Below are 20,291 nucleotides of genomic sequence, written 5' to 3'. Positions count from 1 at the left end.
TTTTTTGTTCGAATAATTTGATGATAGGAAAACATGGAATAATTGAGGCCCTCATAATAAGAAAGATATCAGTGACAAAAACATCGATTTTAGTCAAGAATTTCAATCGATTCTTCATATCTTAATCTATATCTGGTGTCTTTCTAATATCTGGTGAAATTTTGATTTTTTTTAACCTTTTTCGAATGAATTAATATGTTATATGAAAAATCGAGCTCATTGTAACCTTTGAGTCGCGTTTTCTCAAAACTACCATTTGGATATTCCCATTCCTCTTATTTAAAGCGCCCCAATTTACAAACATGGGTGAATTAAAGTTAAAAATAAATAAAAAGACAAGTCAGTTTATCGTTTTCAATAAATGCTCTCCTTTATTCTTTCCGCTTTGCTTAATTCCGCGTTTTGTTGTTCTTTAAGTATTTCTGGTTTTATTTTTACATGTTACCGATGTGTTAAAGTTTGTTTTTGTTATCAGAGTGACCTTTCCTCTCTGGTTAAGGGTTTTTTTGCTTTTACTTTCAACATGGAAATTATGGATACTTTTAGAGGTTTCTGAGATTTTTTCATGTGCCGTTTATCATCGAGTTGGATTACGTGCGGCCGCCCGCCTAGCTTCTATTCACAGTTTTTCCATAGATTTTTTTTTGGTTTTAAATGTTATGATTCTCCAACATTTCCCATTTTTTGTCTGACACAAATAATGACTAGAATTTTGTTATTTTTGTCTCTTTGGCTACCGCTGTTTACATCGGGAGTTTTTTTTTTTTTTATTCTGGGTTCCAGTTATAATTAGTCGCTTAAAACGTGTTCTCGATTTAATCTTCTTTACAAGGTGTTTTACGTTTGTTTTGTTCTGAATTAATGGTGTATTTTAGAATCTTTTCATCAATTTGTCTAGTATGGTTTCGATTTAAATATGTGCTAAAATCAATTTATATACTTTATTTTTAATTTGTTTGACACATCGTTTAGCCAGATCCAGAATTGTTGTTGTTGTTTGTTAATGTTGATCTGTGTTCGCAGTAACTTAAATAGCAGCACATGCTGGATTGATTCAATTGTGGTTAAAACTTATCGTAAATGGATTCTGCTACTAGTTTTTTTTTAATGGAAATGATAACACGTTCAGACTTTATAGTTGATTTTCTTAAACAAATATTCAGAATGGTGTTCATTTTTTAGTTTTCTTATCTTCATTTTTTTTTTGTTCTTTTGAAACGTTCAAACAGCAAATAGAATAGCTTCCTTACACTCAGTTCGAATTGTGAAAAATTAACGAAGAAATCGTTTGGCATTAGAGGGGATATGATTATATTACATCATCTCATATTACAATTACTTTCTATTGTTATTGAGTGTTCTGAACTTTTCACTAGCCGCTCATTTAGATGTTTAGATGATTTTTTGTTAAAAGTTTTTTTTTGTTTCTTTTTTCAAGAAGGGAATGATTTATTAATTGTTTGTAAAGATTTGTTCGATCAGTTTTTCTATAGTATATATCTAGGAGTAATTTTTAGAAGTTTTCAGATTGCTCTCAGTGGTGACGTTTTGATGGAGTTTTGTTTGTGACGTAGTTGCTTTCTGCAATTGAGCTAACTGTAGCATCAGAAACGCATCTTTTTTTTCAATCCGCTGTTGCGTTGCTCGAGGATTTTTTGAAACTACTCTACGAGTAGATACATTTAAAATTGCAAGTTTAACTTAGAGCAGTGCACTTGAAAAATTTGCAATTTAAACATGAAAAATCGTGTCTTTCGTCCATTAATTCTTGCCACAGTTAGTCGAATCGTAATTTCTTTTATATATTTTTGGCTTCCGAAACATTTATTGCAGACAGTGAATTCAACTTCGAAACTAATCACGCAAGTATACGCGACCTTTTTGTGGGACTTTTCCTATATATTGATAGAGTGTGAAGATGTGTTCTTAAGTTTTTTTTCCTTCTCTCAGTGTATTTTTTTGTTGTCTTTCTCGTGTAAAAGTGTACTATTAGTGTTCCGCATCAGGCACAAAAACTATTCTCTTCTTAGATTATACTATTAATTAACTACTAGCTGTGTGGCATTATATTGGTTTGGTTTTGTAAGGTTCAGTTTTTTTTGCGTTCATTTCTTCCTTGATTTGTTTCTACACTGGAATAAATGTTGGCTCTATTTTGTCCAGATTTGTTGGGTGTATTTCTCCTGACTTTCCAAACATCGCCATTGTTTGCTCACACGCGGATACAAAAAAGGTGTTACAAAAAGTATACAAAACGACTATAAAACGGTATTACAAATGTATTTAGTTTTCACTTTGGTTTCCGGTTTTTTGTTTGCTCCTCTAACTTTTACTTCGTCAATCCTATTGAGAAAAAACGATGAAAATAACAATAGTTGTCAAAACAAAACAAAAACAATGGACTCAACTACGTATGGTTAATTGAAGTGTTTAACAGTTCAGTTTGGCTTTTTGATGAAAGTTTAACTACGGTTGTGAGATAATACTTATTTGTTCACGTGTGTATTTTTGTGGGCCTAGTAAATATAACGTTTTAATTCTTCTCTCGTTCTTACCTCCGACTGCTCGGTTTCTAATCTAACTTATGATCCAATTTTGTGTTTGTGTGTTTTATTGTGAGTCTGTGTGTGTGGTTTCTTCTTTTTGGGATTTGCACTTGACTTTTTTGCTGTAATAATGCTTACGTTTATTGTGTTACTTGTTTTCTTTTTTCCACCAACTTTCTGTCTTTCTCTTAACGACTTACATACTTTTGCTTAGATTTTTATTGGAAAGTTTAAACGTTGACAGTTGACGACTGAGCGGGGAATCAAGTTGTTTACGAGCAACTTTAGATTGTATCTCGAAGAATAAAGATATCAATTTTCAAATTCTCAATTTTGAATTGAAAATTTTGATTAATTCAAGAAATTTCGGTGCTAAACATTAAAGGTTTCCACTTGGGTGCACTCAGAAAAAAAATAATTTTAGAATACTGTCTCCAACCAAATTTTGGAATTTTTCTGTGTAAAATTTGAAATTTGGACTGCCTTTCTAATTTTAATTATTGCCACATTTCAATCTTCCAATTCTTATCTAAAGATTCTAAAATTGTATTTCAGTTTCAAATAAAATGAGAAAAAAAACCTGTGCTGAAAAATTTCGTTTGTTTGAAGTGTATTTATCAAAGTTAGGAATCTGAAATTTATTTCAATTTTTTTCAAAAAGATACCGTCATTCTAGATTAATTTTTTGAGAGAAAAAATATGCTAAGGTAATGTCGCTGTATACCCCAGGTTGAAATGAAAATTAAAAATCTTATCTTATCAAAACTCCAAAAAGCTTCGAAGGGGAACAGTTGAAAGCTGAATTTCGATACGGGCTCAATGTATCAAACTTCTTAAAAATGTTTTTATTTCAATTCCCTCAATATGAGAAAATTTCCACGGTGAAAATCGGGGGCATCGAAATGTAAACATTTTAAGAGGTTTGAACAATGAGAACAGTTCAAAATTTATCTTTTAACTACTTCCCATCGATAACTCCCTGTTACAAAACCAACATGTGTCGCTTTTTTGAGTTTTGACAAAATAAGATTTTTTATTTTCATTTTCACCTGAAGTGTACCGCGACCTTGAGGAAGGAGAGATGAAACATAAACCCTGTCTGAAGGCGGGGTTGGTAACGTATGACAGCAATTCGAAAAATATGCACAATATTTACTTTTCACATGAGTTGAAATAACTTAGTTATTTACATACATATAATTATTATAGAAAATTTTTTCGTGTTAGAAACATTTTAAAGTGATAGTAAATAATCTTCAAATCACATTTTGTAAAAATTTTCAAACAAAGTTCAATAACAACAAAATTAGTAAAAATAACAGCATTGTTGTTTTTTTTTTCTGTTTTGCACATTTTTCTAGAACATTTGATATTTTTAAGACATTCCTGTTTCGAGATATAGCGAAGGAATCAAGTATCCTCATTCTCCCCTACAATAAATATATATGTAGAATATTGAATGAGAATAATAATTTTGGTAGAAATTTTTTTCATTCATTCGACAGTTATGAATTTGCTTGATTTGGAACACATTTGTTGTCCGATTTTTTTATCAGGCACGCATGAACTGTCAAGTTGCCAGAGGGTTGAGTTTACCCTAAATATTTTAAACCAACGATCATGTGAAACGCCTGTTGATAGGCAAAACAAGGAACTTAGATGCTGCATAGAAACGAACCTTGTTCAAAAATGCCAACTGATCGTATTCAACATTTCGATTTTGAAATTCTGATTCCATATAAATTTTGTGCAGTGTAAAGTGTCATCTATATCATCAAATTTGGTGATTGTTGAAAAAGTCGTCAGCCTACCGGCGAGACCTTTTTGATCTTTTTCCGAAACGTTAAGAAAACATATCGAGGTATTAAACTTGTGCTGGTCGAATTGTAATTGTACATTAAGCAACAAAAAATTGTTTTAATATCGATTTTGTTGTACTGAGTTCAGTTTAGCCGAACCAAAATGTTTGGGAGATAAAATCAATTAGTTTATAGTTTGTATAGTTGATGACTTAAGGGGGGGGTAGGGTCTAACGGGTATAAAAAAAACACCATTTTCACGATATGTTTCTAGAGCTATCGTTCAAGCAAATGTATTCAAATTGTTTGCATTATACAAAGCATTGTTAAAAGAACATTTAGTAATTTTTTCGTAGAAAAATATTGAAAAATGAGCCGGTGACGGAGCATTTTCAAGGATGCCTTTTAGAAAACAGGATTTGCGGTGGACACTGTATCTCAGCACAGAATCATCTGAAGTCAAAAAATCAGAGCAAAATATTTTTAATAGATGTTTTTCTGGACCCCAACGTTTTTATTTAACTTAAAAATATTTTTATGAAATTTTTGTGGCTGTTTGAAGTAAAAACTACGATTTTTCACTTAAAAATCCGCCATTTTTCACCTCTAAAATCTCCCCAAAGTAAAAAAATCAAAAAAGAAAAACGTTGGGGTCTGGTATTTTATATGTAGAAAATATGTTCCAAATTTGAAAAGAATCGGATAAGTAGTTTTCAAATGACGATGTCCACGGACTTTAAAAATGTGCTTTCGAGAAAAACGCGTTTGAAGTTTCTGCTCTTGCTTTCTTGCAGTATTAGATAGGAGGAGATAAAGGCCTATAACTTCTACAGTTTTGCTTCAATTGACTTGAAAATTTGACATAACATTCTTGAAATGTTTTACAATAAGAAAATAAAAAAATAAAAAAATCGATTTTTTTAAAGTGTTAGACCCTACCCCCCCCCCTTAAAAAGCCTTTTTTAGTTAACCGAGCCATTTAAATTTCTTGATAATTTCCCGGATAAGTTCTTGCTGAACGTATTTTTATGATGATATACACCATACAGTTTTAATTTTTTTCATATAGAGAACAACTTACATATGTATTTTTGCTACTTTCGCTACCTGTAACGTGAATTATTTTTTAAAAAAGGTGGAGAAATGGAAAAAAAATATCTGTTTTCATAGGGTGTCCCCATGTTGTTTAACTGTTGCAATAGTTGACGTGAAAATGTTCAACTTGCCATTTAATTTAGACTGGTCGAATCCCGAACAAATACAATAAAAAATTCGGAACTCGAAAATTGAACATTTAAAACTTGTTTATGTATGTTTTAACCCTCCATGGCTGTTCGCGTTTCTACAGTTTTTACTCGTGTATCAAAAAATTGCAGGTCAGATAGTTTTTCTAGCTTCCTAACAAAAAATCAGCTTCCGTAGAGGACTCAAGCCCTGCATACAAAAAATCATAGCTGTAACACTCCGAAATAATTGATTCTGTACTCTTAAATTGAATTCAATTTTTTAAAATCTTAAATTTGAATGTAAAATCTCTTTGTTTGTAAAACTCAGTTAACATTTGGTATTCACTTTGCCACTCACTTGAAATTCACTTGATCGATCACTTAAGTGATTTTCACTTGACGGTCATTAAAAATTCACATGAATTTATATATGGCCATGTATTCGAAAAAATGCAACACTTTGTTTTGTGGATAACTTTTGAATGCATGGATGGAAATTGATGCAATTTGCAGTGAACCTACCTCATAATGTAATGGGTACGTGTAAAAAATTGGGTGATGTTCTGTCAAGCCTTTTTTGAGATTGCGACCCAAACTGAAGTTCATTGACGAAATTCTATGGGCAGGATCAAGAAAAATCCAGATAAGTTGCAGTAGGAAACACAAAAATAGCTGGAAATTAACTATATCAAATAAAATTTGAATAAAAGTTAAGATAATTGATTCCATGAATTGAGAAGAATCTCAACAAAAATTTTTGCTGAACAACCACTGAAACAATATCTAGTTGTCATTTTTAATCAGCCATCCAATGAATATAGAAGGTAGTGTCAAGGCAGCCCTGCTCTAGTATTGGTACCGACTATGTCGTCACAATCACGAAAAATCTGTTAATTTACTAGAAAATTTGCCTTATTGATGATAATTCGAGAATTTGCTGTAAATTTTCCATTTTGATCTTATTTTTGTTTTCGACTGTGAAATTTTGATAGTGGGTAAATTTTATCGGCTTTTTCAGACCACTTTGAAAACATGTTATTCTAGAAAGATTCTGATTTTAAGATCGGTACAAAAAAGTTGGATTTTCGAGTAATTTTTATGTAAAATAGATCATCAAAATGCGAAAAAATGGTGGATTTTCCCTACTCAAATTTGCAAAACTTTAAAATTAGTCCAAAGTCTTCCATGAAAATGTTCAAGTCAGTACAGTTTATGACCCATATAACAATAAAGTATTCAAACACACAAACTTTTATACAATACCACAATCATTTATTGGCATTTTGGTAAATCGGTTGGATAAAAATCATGACAATCAATTGAACACTCAATTACTACCAGCTAGACCTTTTTAAAGCTGAATTTTTCTTCATTTTTGCACGTTTCAGATTCAAGATGACATAATTGCATTCATTAGTAAAATAAGAAAAAAAAAACATAATGCAATCTTCAAAGGACCGAACATTTTTATAAAATAGTGAAATAGAGGTCTAACAACACAATCAAAATGAAATTGGAATTCATTTTCGTTCTTAAACGTGTACTTTAAAATTTCTGCCATTCGCATATAAATTTACGATACATTCGTTTTTTTGACGTCACAAAAAAAACCAATATGGCTCTCGGCACTACGTTATTTAAATATTTCTTGTCAGCTATCTGGTTGAAAGAAGGCATCCAAAATTCGCGACGAAACTGCTGTTCATGTTGTTCAATTAATCCGCGAAGATGAAATGAAACGTCAACTGACGTTTAAAAAATAATTGAAAAAGAATGACGGCCGTTGTTTTTCCCTGTTTTTGCCAACTAATTTTACCCTTTCGTGATGATTTTTTTTACTCAAACCCAAACCAAACGAATTTTTAATCTACGACTTATTGGCTGTGGTACAAGCTAGCTCACGAAACTTGTGTAAAATTTGTAGATTTAATTTATCGGCCTTGCGGTGAAAAGTAATGTCCTTTTTAGTAGGGACTTCTAAGGATTATAAAAAATTCCGTGAGGAACAAAAATTTGATGTGTGATGATATGCTTCTAAATAAATTCTACCCGCTCATTTTCAACATCTTTCATTTCATCTAACCTTCTATCCACCTATATAAAAAAATTTCATAATCCTTAGATGTCCCTACTAAAAAGGACATCACTTTTCACCGCTAGGCCGACAAATGAAATCTACAAATATAAATTACGGTGATTAATTCTTCATAAATTAAATTAACGTTGGCCAAGAAGAAATAAAAACACGACATCTTGTGTAAAATTTTCAACAATCGTTTTAAACTAATTTTGGCTGGGCCACTAGATGTCTCACACCAAAGAGAACTGTCAAAACCAAACTATGACAAAAAAACAAAATTTTGGCAGTTCTGAACAGGTCGTATGAACTGTTTGGCATGTTCAAAAAAAAAATGCTGTTAAAGTTTCGTAACACTTTCAACCAGTTGTATAATTGAAAAATACCTTAAAAGTTAATCGGTATTTCCTTCAAGCTAGAAGTGCTAAATTTTGCACAATGGGATACAAAAGTGATACTTGAAAGCAAGGATGGTTTGAATCCACTCGTTCACTCAATCGCGATACACTCTTCAACGATTCACTCAAGCGCTCTTTCGGATCTCGCGAATCTTCGTCTGAACCGAACGCTGGTGGAAAAAGAATAACGTTGATCGAATCTGATTGTGAGTGCTGCTGGTTTTGAACGCTGGGCGCTTGCATACGGGCAGGTTTGAATCATGCAATGATGCAATCATCGACTTTCCTGGCTCCAGATATTCGTTCGCTGATCCGATTCAACTGGTTCAACTGAAAGAAGGAATCGAATCGGCAAATGATTGGCCCGCCGTTCGTTCAGATATCTTTCAATCGCCGAACACAGTATTTAACAAAAAAAATCATTGCGGCCAAACGGTACACGGTAGACATTTGAATTCTTCGCAACATGTTCATATTTTTTTATGATCTTTCTTATTTTCAAAGAAAAAACTGATTTTATTGCCAAGGGATATGAAAAATAAGTTAAAACTTTGATGTACCGTAAACTGGGGGAACTTTGATCAGCGGGGTAACTTTGATTAACATGAAATTTTTGCAGATTATCATCATTAACTAAGTATAATAATAAAATATCTGCAAACTGTTTACTACGTTAGAAAGCCTATGAATTGAGCTACAAATAAGCTAAATTTGGTTTTTATTAGAAGATTTTTTATATTACAAACTATAATTTCAAAATCTCAAAATATCTCGTTTTTTGAATGCTCACAAACAAACATCTCTTCTGATCAAATTTAAGCATTTAGGAGCAAATGGGTTAGTTAATGCGAAAGTTCAACTTTTTTCTTGTTGTAAGTTTAGTTTAAGTGTTATTTTTATGGTCATATGATGATAGTTTTTGAATATTAAAAAAAATCGGTCATTTTCCATGAAAATGCCCGAGAAGAAAAAGTTTGAAGAAAAAAATGAACATGGGAATAGAGCGAGGATTTAGGGAATTGCATGAAGATAAAATTTCATTTGTTTTTAAGGTAAAAAAATATTGAGAATTGTTTATATTTTTGCCCCTAAATGTATGCAGCAACATTGTCCTTCTTTTGAGTATATTTGTTTCGAGATAAAATTTGAAATCATGTAAAAATACATTAATCAAATTTGGGAACTTTTGTGGTAGTAATAGAGAACACTATCACTTTTTTTTTGAAAATTAAGGTTTTAAGTTGTTCAAGCTTCGGCTGAACATATACTAAAATTGGAACAATACAGAGAAGATTAGCATGGCCCCTGCGCAAGGATGACACGCAAAATCGTGAAGCGTTCCACAAGTCAATAATCAACTTTCCCAAAGACCGCTAGAAATTTTGACTTTTGAGAGAAAAGTTATTGAAGTATTCTTTTTGGAAATTTTGTCCAAATTTACAAAAACGGGTGTTTAAAGTTGTTGAATGAGCTGAAATATTCATCGTCAAATATTTAATGACTTCCTTGAGAGATGTGAGGAATAGTTGTTAACAAATCTTTTGGGTCTTTTGCATAATTCAATTTTTATTTTAAGTGTTGTATCTCTGAAACAAGAACATTCAATGAGATATAATTAATTGATTAAAAAAAATCTTTCCATGTGTTTCCATGTACGCTTGTTTGTTTATCAGTTATCAAAAATCAATTTTACCCAAAACTGACCAATTTTAAAATTTACACACGCCATTTCACCAAAACTAGAGGTGAGAGACTAAATTTGACAAATGTTTTGAATTTTAAGACGCAAAATTTTTCCAAAATCCGTTTTTGAAACAAAGGTACCAAAAATGCTGTTTCCCTGTGTTATTTATTAATATAAAAATGAAGATTAGTTTGGATTAAAATTTGTTCAAATTTGAAACTAATCATGAGTTTTTTTTTTCATCACAAAAGGCTAAATTTTGATGAAAAAATAACAACACTATGAAAAAAAATTTACAAATGTGGTAAATATATCAAAAATGAATGTATGATGAAAACATTACAAACTTGTGATTAAACCATCGCAAAGTTTAGACAAAAAATTTACAAAAATAAAATAACAAAAATATTGAAAATTCTATTTAAACTGCGCCACAGAAAACCATCACACAAGTTTTGGTTCAAATCACAGAATTCGAGAATTTTTTTTATCAAAAACATAGTTATTTGTTTGGAAACCTTGGGCTTGAATAATCAATTGTTTCTTGTCTTAAATCATTCTAGATGGAGCTTTGAACTTTCTTAAAGAATTGAAACATTTTTTTATAATTTTTCATGGATTTTTCAATACATGTTAACAAAAACAGTCGAAAAACGGAAGAATACATAAAAAAGTTATGAAGTATTTAAAGTTAATAATTGGAGATATTATTTTAATTATAAGATGAACAAGTTTTATAATCTCTTTTCACCGATAATGAAAATGGATACATTTCTTTTTTCATTACATTTATACCCATCATCTCCTAAGCTGATGTATACACATTTCTTAAAATCGAAAATGGGTAGATAATATTTTGCTTTAAAAACGGTTTTTGATAAAAGTAGTTTCTGAATCATCAATTTCATAATTCAAACAACAAATCAAATGTATTAATGATACTAATCATCATAAAAAAGGATCCACCTAACGCTGACGCTCGAGCTACTTTCAGAAGCGCCCGAACGCAGGCAACCAAACTGTAGCAAAACCAACTTTGCGAGAAGAACGAATGATCGGATGCGGTCGAAAGAATTGCAATCATCAATCGCTCGCTGCTGATATTCGTCTGCGATTCTTCTGTGCAGAATCATCTTCCAAAGCAATCGCTTGATGATTGGATCATAGGATGGCAGACAGGCAACCCAATCGCCTCCTGAATGAACTAAAGAGGTTGGCCGGAAAGTCCGATTGGTTCGCTCACTGAGTGCCATCGTGTGTAATTTTTTTCGAATGCGTTCGGGGAATGGGTTACTTTAGGGGGTGAGTGAATCATTTTATGTTCGTCGATTTATTCGCCAATCACCATCCTTGCTAAAATCCTTATTTACTGGATATCTATACTGATCTGTCTGCTGCTTTCGATAAAGTAAATCACGATATTGCTATTGCTAAACTCGAACGCTTAGGATTTGGTGGTTCCCTACTGAACTGGTTCGAAGCTATTTAACGGGACGAAGGTTATCTGGGGAAAGCCACTTGGGACCGATAATTTTTGTCATATATTTTAACGATGTTCTCACTCTATTGGACGGCCCAAAACTTGCGTATGCCGACGACCTAAAACTTTTCCACACCATCAATGGCCAAGACGATATCGATCTCTTGCAAAGGCAGTTCAACACCTTCGCTCACTGGTGTGACACCAACTGCTTGCCTCTGAACCACAGAAAATGTGCGGTCATTTCTTTTTCTCGCAAGCGGAACCCTCTTCACGCAGAGTACATTCTTGGGAACGAAATCATCGCCCGGGTGGACCACATCAACGATCTGGGCGTTTTCCTAGACCACCGGCTGGAGTTTAAGACTCATACGAATTACATCGTCGATAAAGCGTCTAGAAGTCTTGGCTTCTTATTTCGCGTAACAAAGGAGTTTAAAGATGTGTACTGCCTAAAAAGTTTGTATTGCAGCATAGTTCGCTCAACGCTTGAATATGTATCTGCAGTTTGGTGCCCATTTTGCCAGAACGGAGCTGAACGAATAGAGGCTATCCAGCGGCGTTTCATACGTTATGCCCTGCGACACTTGAACTGGTTAGATCCGTTTCGTTTACCCAGTTACGAAAACCGTTGCCGCCTAATTGATTTAGACACGCTTCAAATTCGTCGTAACGCTGCACGTGCTCTAGTCTTAGCGGATCTCCTTGCGTCGAGGATTGACGCTCCCATGCTGCTGGAGGCTATTCCTCTCAGTGTGCGACCCCGAGGATTAAGGAACCAAAATCTACAGCTCTATGTTCCCATCCGGCTGAATAACTACGGAGCCAACAGCGCTCTTATTGGGATTTTGAGAACTTTCAACCGCTTCGCCGAGTACTTCGACTTCGACGCTTCAAGGACTACTTTCCGAAGAAAAATTTTAATGGTTTCGAGAACTTTGTAGATTTAACTAGTTTTTAACTCATTATTTTATTAAGTTATCATTAGGATCAACATGTGGTCCGTTTATGTTTTTACACAAACAAACAAACAAACAAACAAATAACCGATTCGACTCTGGCGATAAACGTTCAAGAAGTGCAAACATTTATTATGAAACTGTTAGTTATTTCGCATGCCTCAGAAGTGCAAAAATAAAGGAATGAACAAAAGTTTATCACCGGTACTTTTTATACGCTTTTTACATATTGATCTTTTTCGGTGAGTGTAAAATTTTTCTTTTTATTTTTTAATTTATGTAACGTTTCGGGTTACTCTGGGGGACATCTGATGATGGGTGAAGAGAAATAACCCGGAACGTTGCGTAGTTTTACCACAGAGAACAGACGTACAAGCTCGAACAAAAAATCGTTAGAAAAGTGTGTAGAATTTCAAATGCTTATGATATCCCCATCTGAACTGCTTGCCGGTTCTTTCTAGATTGAGCCTCTGCTCTCGCCTATGCTCGCTTTTTATGTTCTCTTTACTCTTGCTGTTTACCTCTTTCGTCAGGATACCACAATGCTATCACCAAAAAAATACGTTAGAAATTGACTACAAACTATTGCGCCGTTCAAAAGTTACAAATCAACTTGAAAGTGCCCAGTTTTCGAAAAGGCGTAATCGTATATGAACTCACAAAATATCAATCCATGTCTCAGTAAAATGGACGGCTTTTATTTATTGCTGAATAAATAAAATCAGAGTTACTTTTAACTAGGCGAAATTTCACTTTCTTTATGTTTGCACTACTATGACAGTTAAGATAACTAACAGCTTTGGTATAAGTTTTCGCACTTCTTGAACAGTAATTTATGTTAGAAAATTCATCACCTATGTCCAGTCAAATACAAGAACTTTCTTGACGATCAGTCTCACCCAGCAGTACTGATTGTAGGCATCACAAAGCGGGTTACTTTCACATATTACTTTAGCATCCAGCTGTTTTAAACTTTGTATTTCATACAAATTTGAAGAAAACAAGATAATAACTTTTATGATTTTTTTTTCATGCAACATGACGAACGTATTACGAAACTTCAACATCTATTTTTTAAAGCATGCTAAGCAGCTCATACGACCTATTTGGTGTGTTTGGAGACATCTGGTGGCCCAGCCAAAAAACTAAAATTGGTTCAAAAAGGATGTTGGGATTTTCACAAAAGTTTCGTGGGCTAGCATGTAGGTCTGTGGTTTTACTCACCGAAAAAAGTCAATAAGTATAAAACCGTACAAAATAAAGGAAGTGCAATTCTGTCCAGTCAAAAGTAACTCTTATTGCATTTATGTAGCAATAAATTGAACCCGTCTTATATCATATACGATTACGCCTTTTCGAAAATTGGGCACTTGAAAATTTGATTTGTAACTTTTTAACGGTGCAATAGATGGCACTGTATCAAGTCAATTTTCAACATATTTTTTGGATGACAGCATTTGAAATTTTACACACTTTTTTTGAAGATTTTTTGTTGTAGCAGCTTGTACGCCTGTTCTCTGTGTTACTGGTCTCATGCCGCAGATCGCAGAACCAATCAAGAATTCGGCGGTCTTAAATGACAGAAATGTTTTCGACCCAAAATTCAATCTCTTTGAAGAAATTGAATAAATGTTTAAATTGTATTTTGATGGAAAACTTCAACCTTGAGAAAAGTCTTTTCTAATGAAAGATTATAAAAAAAATCTAATTTCATCAATATCTATCTGCTACAAAGGATTTCATTAACTGGCTTTTGGCGATAGGCCAGGTATGTGAGAGGATGACAAACCGATAGCTTAACTCAGTTTTTCAATCTAATCTTCTGTCATTCTGATGGGAGTTGAGGTATAAGCAGCAAACGTGATTCTCATTAGCAGGCCCAACGTCAATAAAACTAACTAGAGCTCGGGATGTCATGAAAGTGACGTCCTTCGATCGATGAACAACAGTGTGCTATTGCTGAAGTAACGTTCTATATCTTTGTAGTTGGAAAAGAATGTTGTCTTCAGCCAAGTAGATTTGTTTCAGCAATTTTTCAGAAAATTGTTCTTCTTGTACAGCCAAAATCTTTGTTAGGATGTGAGAAGTTTTTTTGAAGCTCAATCTGAAAATATGAATAGAGGAAGTGATAAAAAAGTCATTTTTTCTGATTAGGCTGACTAGCTGACTTAAAAGTATGACTTTATTTTTATAAGGTGGAAAAGCTGCCCACCGGTAAAATAAACAAAATGCGGTGGTGAAATCGTGCGCAAAATATTTGGACTCCTTGTGGGGAGATCTTTTAAAAAGTTTCATAATGGACAGCAAAACGAACTCTATAGCGGAAGGTTTCCAACCAGAAACTTTACGTCTTAGTCGTAGTACGTAGTTTCGCCTGTATTTCCCGAAAATGAACGAGGAGAAAAAACTGAAAAATTGAATGTCTAGTACCTGAGTAGTTTAACGATCTGTGGAAACTGCAAATTACTCAGTCTTTCATAGCGATTGACACGATGAATGGCTAAAAAGACTATAATTTAAGTTGGATTTGGAATCGTGCCATTACGCAGTTTTTAAAAAAACTATCTCTAAAAATATCGTTTTGGAGGCGATTGTCGTTTTTTTGTATGATTTGCTAAATATAGTGATAAAATCCGGGCATTTTTCAATGAAATCCGGGCAACCGGGCCGGGCCGGACTGTTCCCAAATTTTGTACTAAATATCCGGGCAAACCCGGATGAAACAGGGTAATCTGGCAACCTTAGTATAGATGGCACAGGTGTTGCCTAAATATTAAAGTTGAAAAATTTCTTCATTGGACGCTATCTCAAAAACCACTTGACAGAACATCACAAAAATTTGCACATGTAAACATGACGTTACCAGGTAACTTTGCTGCAAATTTCTTCAATTTACATTCATGCATTCAAACAAAAGTTTTTTACAAAACAAAGTGTTCATTAATTTTCGAATACACGTACGTAAGGAACTTTAAAGGGGAAATCGAAAAATGAGACTAATAAATAATGCTTCGATCCTAAACCCTGGCACTCTGGCTGTCACAAACGCCCTCATCGACGAGAGGTGACACGAGACAAGAGGACTTGTAATTAATGACTTTACCTGGCTGCAGATTTGTAGAAGGAGGACATTCTACTACAGTACGGTATGTCCTGTCAATATACAGCATCCCATCATCGATAGTGGTCCAAAATTCCACGAAACCATTCGGCGGACGGCTACCTAATCCTATTTCGATCCACACACCCGCTCGGAGCCATGTGAGCTGAGTCTGTGAGAGGATAGGTTAGGTGAGGTTAGGTATATATGTATGTTCATCGAAATTGACAAACGGGTCACTCAGCTAGGGCGGCGTAATGGATTCTGACTGAAGAGACCCGACCGACCGACCGACCCTGATTGCATCGGAGAGGTCCGGTCAGTCGGTCAGTTTGGGTTAAATTGCTGGGGCGGAAAGCGCAATAAATCTTTGACCGTTCGACGATGGATTCAAGTTGAACCGGCGCGGCGAGCAGATAATTTCATTATTTAGCGGCATTATGTCATTTGCCGCTGTTATTTGGGATGATTCCGATGCATTTAGAATGGGGGAGGGAGTGATATCGATTTCAAACTGTGGCATTCAGACGGTGACAGTTGGGATTTTTTTTTAAAGAACTTTAATCGTATCCGGAAGCTGACATCAACTCGTTTGAGGAAAGAAAAAAAATCATTGTGAGACGCGAATTGGCAAAGCATGGTTCTAAATTGGAACTAAAATAGTTAAATTTCCGATCCCCTAAAATTTTTTCGATTTAATGTTCTTAAAACTAAAAAAAATCCGAAAACAAGATCCAATCTAAGGAAAGTCTAAAACTAGCCGATCCCCCAACCCAGTCGCTAAGGTTCCATCGGAAAAATGTACACGTAACTATTCTAAGTACTAGAATCGCGCATCACACGCATCACCGGGGCAGCGCAGGCAGACAGGCGTCTCTCCTCACCTCACCTCACCTCACTACTACTACTGTTCTAGATATCACGAAAGTTCGGACGAGTACTGGGACGTTTCCAGCGACGTCGCCGTCGTCTGCTGCTGCTGTTGCTGTGGCTGTGGAGGAGGTCGGCGGGAGGCTGCGGCTGCGGCTGCTGCTGCTCTGGCGGCGGTCACGGCATTCGCGGCAGCTGAAGCGTTCGTCCTGAGGGGGGCCATCGGGGGTGGCCCAGGGCTTCCATATCCGGAGGCGTACAGCTGCGAGCAGGAGTCCTTGATCATTTCTTGCGTTTCGCGCAGCTGCCGCTGGACCTGAGGCGCTAGGCGATGCACCGAAATGGCCGGTGGGAAGCGGGGAGTGTCCATCGGGGGAGGACCGCTGCCCCCGCCGCCCATCGAAAGTCCACCGGCTGAACCGGCTAGCAAACTTCCGCTGCTGCCGATCGATACCGATGACGACGTGGAGGGTCCCCCGAGATCGCTGCCAACCAGGGACGAAGACACCGATGGGATTCCGGAGGAAGATTGCTGCTGTTGCGATTGTAGGGAAGATGAAAGCTGCAAGAGAGGGAGAGAGTAGCGTTTTAATAACTCTGTCAAAATAAAAAAAATGATTTAATATAGTGGTTTTGCCTTTTATTTTTATATTTTGTTACTTTTATACAAAAATAGATGGTTTACGTTTTCAAATGAGAAAGACGAACAAGTATTCACGAAAAAGTTCAAAACTGAGAGTGAAAAAAACAAAACTATAAAAATACAAAAGAAAATCAAAAAATAAGAACAAAATAAGACCTAAAACAAGATGAAGCTTCTGAACCAAAAACAAACAAAAACTTGAAGAACGAAAAGACAAAAATGACAAAAATTACATAAACGACAAAAATGACAAAAATGACAAAAATGACAAAAATGACAAAAATGACAAAAATGACAAAAATGACAAAAATGACAAAAATGACAAAAATGACAAAAATGACAAAAATGACAAAAATGACAAAAATGACAAAAATGACAAAAATGACAAAAATGACAAAAATGACAAAAATGACAAAAATGACAAAAATGACAAAAATGACAAAAATGACAAAAATGACAAAAATGACAAAAATGACAAAAATGACAAAAATGACAAAAATGACAAAAATGACAAAAATGACAAAAATGACAAAAATGACAAAAATTACAAAAATTACAAAAATGACAAAAATGACAAAAATGACAAAAATGACAAAAATGACAAAAATGACAAAAATGACAAAAATGACAAAAATGACAAAAATGACAAAACTGAAAAAAATGACAAAAATGACAAAAATGACAAAAATGACAAAAATGACAAAAATGACAAAAATGACAAAAATGACAAAAATGACAAAAATGACAAAAATGACAAAAATGACAAAAATGACAAAAATGACAAAAATGACAAAAATGACAAAAATGACAAAAATGACAAAAATGACAAAAATGACAAAAATGACAAAAATGACAAAAATGACAAAAATGACAAAAATGACAAAAATGACAAAAATGACAAAAATGACAAAAATGACAAAAATGACAAAAATGACAAAAATGACAAAAATGACAAAAATGACAAAAATGACAAAAATGACAAAAATGACAAAAATGACAAAAATGACAAAAATGACAAAAATGACAAAAATGACAAAAATGACAAAAATGACAAAAATGACAAAAATGACAAAAATGACAAAAATGACAAAAATGACAAAAATGACAAAAATGACAAAACTGAAAAAAATGACAAAAATGACAAAAATGACAAAAATGACAAAAATGACAAAAATGACAAAAATGACAAAAATGACAAAAATGACAAAAATGACAAAAATGACAAAAATGACAAAAATGACAAAAATGACAAAAATGACAAAAATGACAAAAATGACAAAAATGACAAAAATGACAAAAATGACAAAAATGACAAAAATGACAAAAATGACAAAAATGACAAAAATGACAAAAATGACAAAAATGACAAAAATGACAAAAATGACAAAAATGACAAAAATGACAAAAATGACAAAAATGACAAAAATGACAAAAATGACAAAAATGACAAAAATGACAAAAATGACAAAAATGACAAAAATGACAAAAATGACAAAAATGACAAAAATGACAAAAATGACAAAAATGACAAAAATGACAAAAATGACAAAAATGACAAAAATGACAAAAATGACAAAAATGACAAAAATGACAAAAATGACAAAAATGACAAAAATGACAAAAATGACAAAAATGACAAAAATGACAAAAATGACAAAAATGACAAAAATGACAAAAATGACAAAAATGACAAAAATGACAAAAATGACAAAAATGACAAAAATGACAAAAATGACAAAAATGACAAAAATGACAAAAATGACAAAAATGACAAAAATGACAAAAATGACAAAAATGACAAAAATGACAAAAATGACAAAAATGACAAAAATGACAAAAATGACAAAAATGACAAAAATGACAAAAATGACAAAAATGACAAAAATGACAAAAATGACAAAAATGACAAAAATGACAAAAATGACAAAAATGACAAAAATGACAAAAATGACAAAAATGACCAAAATGACCAAAATGACAAAAATGACAAAAATGACAAAAATGACAAAAATGACAAAAATGACAAAAATGACAAAAATGACAAAAATGACAAAAATGACAAAAATGACAAAAATGACAAAAATGACAAAAATGACAAAAATGACAAAAATGACAAAAATGACAAAAATGACAAAAATGACAAAAATGACAAAAATGACAAAAATGACAAAAATGACAAAAATGACAAAAATGACAAAAATGACAAAAATGACAAAAATGACAAAAATGACAAAAATGACAAAAATGACAAAAATGACAAAAATGACAAAAATGACAAAAATGACAAAAATGACAAAAATGACAAAAATGACAAAAATGACAAAAATGACAAAAATGACAAAAATGACAAAAATGACAAAAATGACAAAAATGACAAAAATGACAAAAATGACAAAAATGACAAAAATGACAAAAATGACAAAAATGACAAAAATGACAAAAATGACAAAAATGACAAAAATGACAAAAATGAAAAAACTGAAAAAAATGACAAAAATGACAAAAATGACAAAAATGACAAAAATGACAAAAATGACAAAAATGACAAAAATGACAAAAATGACAAAAATGACAAAAATGACAAAAATGACAAAAATGACAAAAATGACAAAAATGACAAAAATGACAAAAATGACAAAAATGACAAAAATGACAAAAATGACAAAAATGACAAAAATGACAAAAATGACAAAAATGACAAAAATGACAAAAATGACAAAAATGACATAAATGACAAAAATGACAAAAATGACAAAAATGACAAAAATGACAAAAATGACAAAAATGACCAAAATGACAAAAATGACAAAAATGACAAAAATGACAAAAATGACAAAAATGACAAAAATGACAAAAATGACAAAAATGACAAAAATGACAAAACTGACAAAAATGACAAAAATGACAAAAATGACAAAAATGACAAAAATGACAAAAATGACAAAAATGACAAAAATGACAAAAATGACAAAAATGACAAAAATGACAAAAATGACAAAAATGACAAAAATGACAAAAATGACAAAAATGACAAAAATGACAAAAATTACAAAAATGACAAAAATGACAAAAATGACAAAAATGACAAAAATGACAAAAATGACAAAAATGACAAAAATGACAAAAATGACAAAAATGACAAAAATGACAAAAATGACAAAAATGACAAAAATGACAAAAATGACAAAAATGACAAAAATGACAAAAATGACAAAAATGACAAAAATGACAAAAATGACAAAAATGACAAAAATGACAAAAATGACAAAAATGACAAAAATGACAAAAATGACAAAAATGACAAAAATGACAAGAATGACAAAAATTACAAAAATTACAAAAATTACAAAAATGACAAAAATGACAAAAATTACAAAAATGACAAAAATGACAAAAATGACAAAAATGACAAAAATGACAAAAATGACAAAAATGACAAAAATGACAAAAATGACAAAAATGACAAAAATTACAAAAATTACAAAAATGACAAAAATCACAAAAATCAC

General features: G+C 32.7%; 1 protein-coding gene and 1 non-coding gene across 5 annotated transcripts in view; one reads left to right on the top strand and one right to left on the bottom strand.

Annotated features, from left to right (window-relative positions):
• Nucleotides 1–344: 344 nt before the first annotated feature.
• The window catches only part of LOC129755150 (ras-interacting protein RIP3), a 430,486-nt gene continuing 410,539 nt past the window's right edge, over nt 345–20,291 (bottom strand). For all 4 annotated transcript variants that reach the window (XM_055751502.1, XM_055751505.1, XM_055751504.1 and 1 more), the window contains exon 7: nt 345–16,701. In XM_055751502.1, coding sequence (XP_055607477.1) covers nt 16,189–16,701 — 513 coding nt within the window. In that variant the 3' untranslated portion in view covers nt 345–16,188. The remainder of the gene's footprint in view (nt 16,702–20,291) is intronic.
• LOC129758894 (U6 spliceosomal RNA) lies at nt 9,290–9,396 on the top strand. The gene has a single exon (XR_008740118.1). It is a non-coding gene; the product is annotated as a U6 spliceosomal RNA (small nuclear RNA).

The sequence above is a fragment of the Uranotaenia lowii genome, chromosome 3 (assembly GCF_029784155.1).
Source record: "Uranotaenia lowii strain MFRU-FL chromosome 3, ASM2978415v1, whole genome shotgun sequence".
Taxonomy (NCBI): Eukaryota; Metazoa; Arthropoda; class Insecta; order Diptera; family Culicidae; genus Uranotaenia; species Uranotaenia lowii.
The sequence above is the reverse complement of the archived record's forward strand: the minus strand, read 5'-3'. Positions and strand labels throughout refer to the sequence as shown.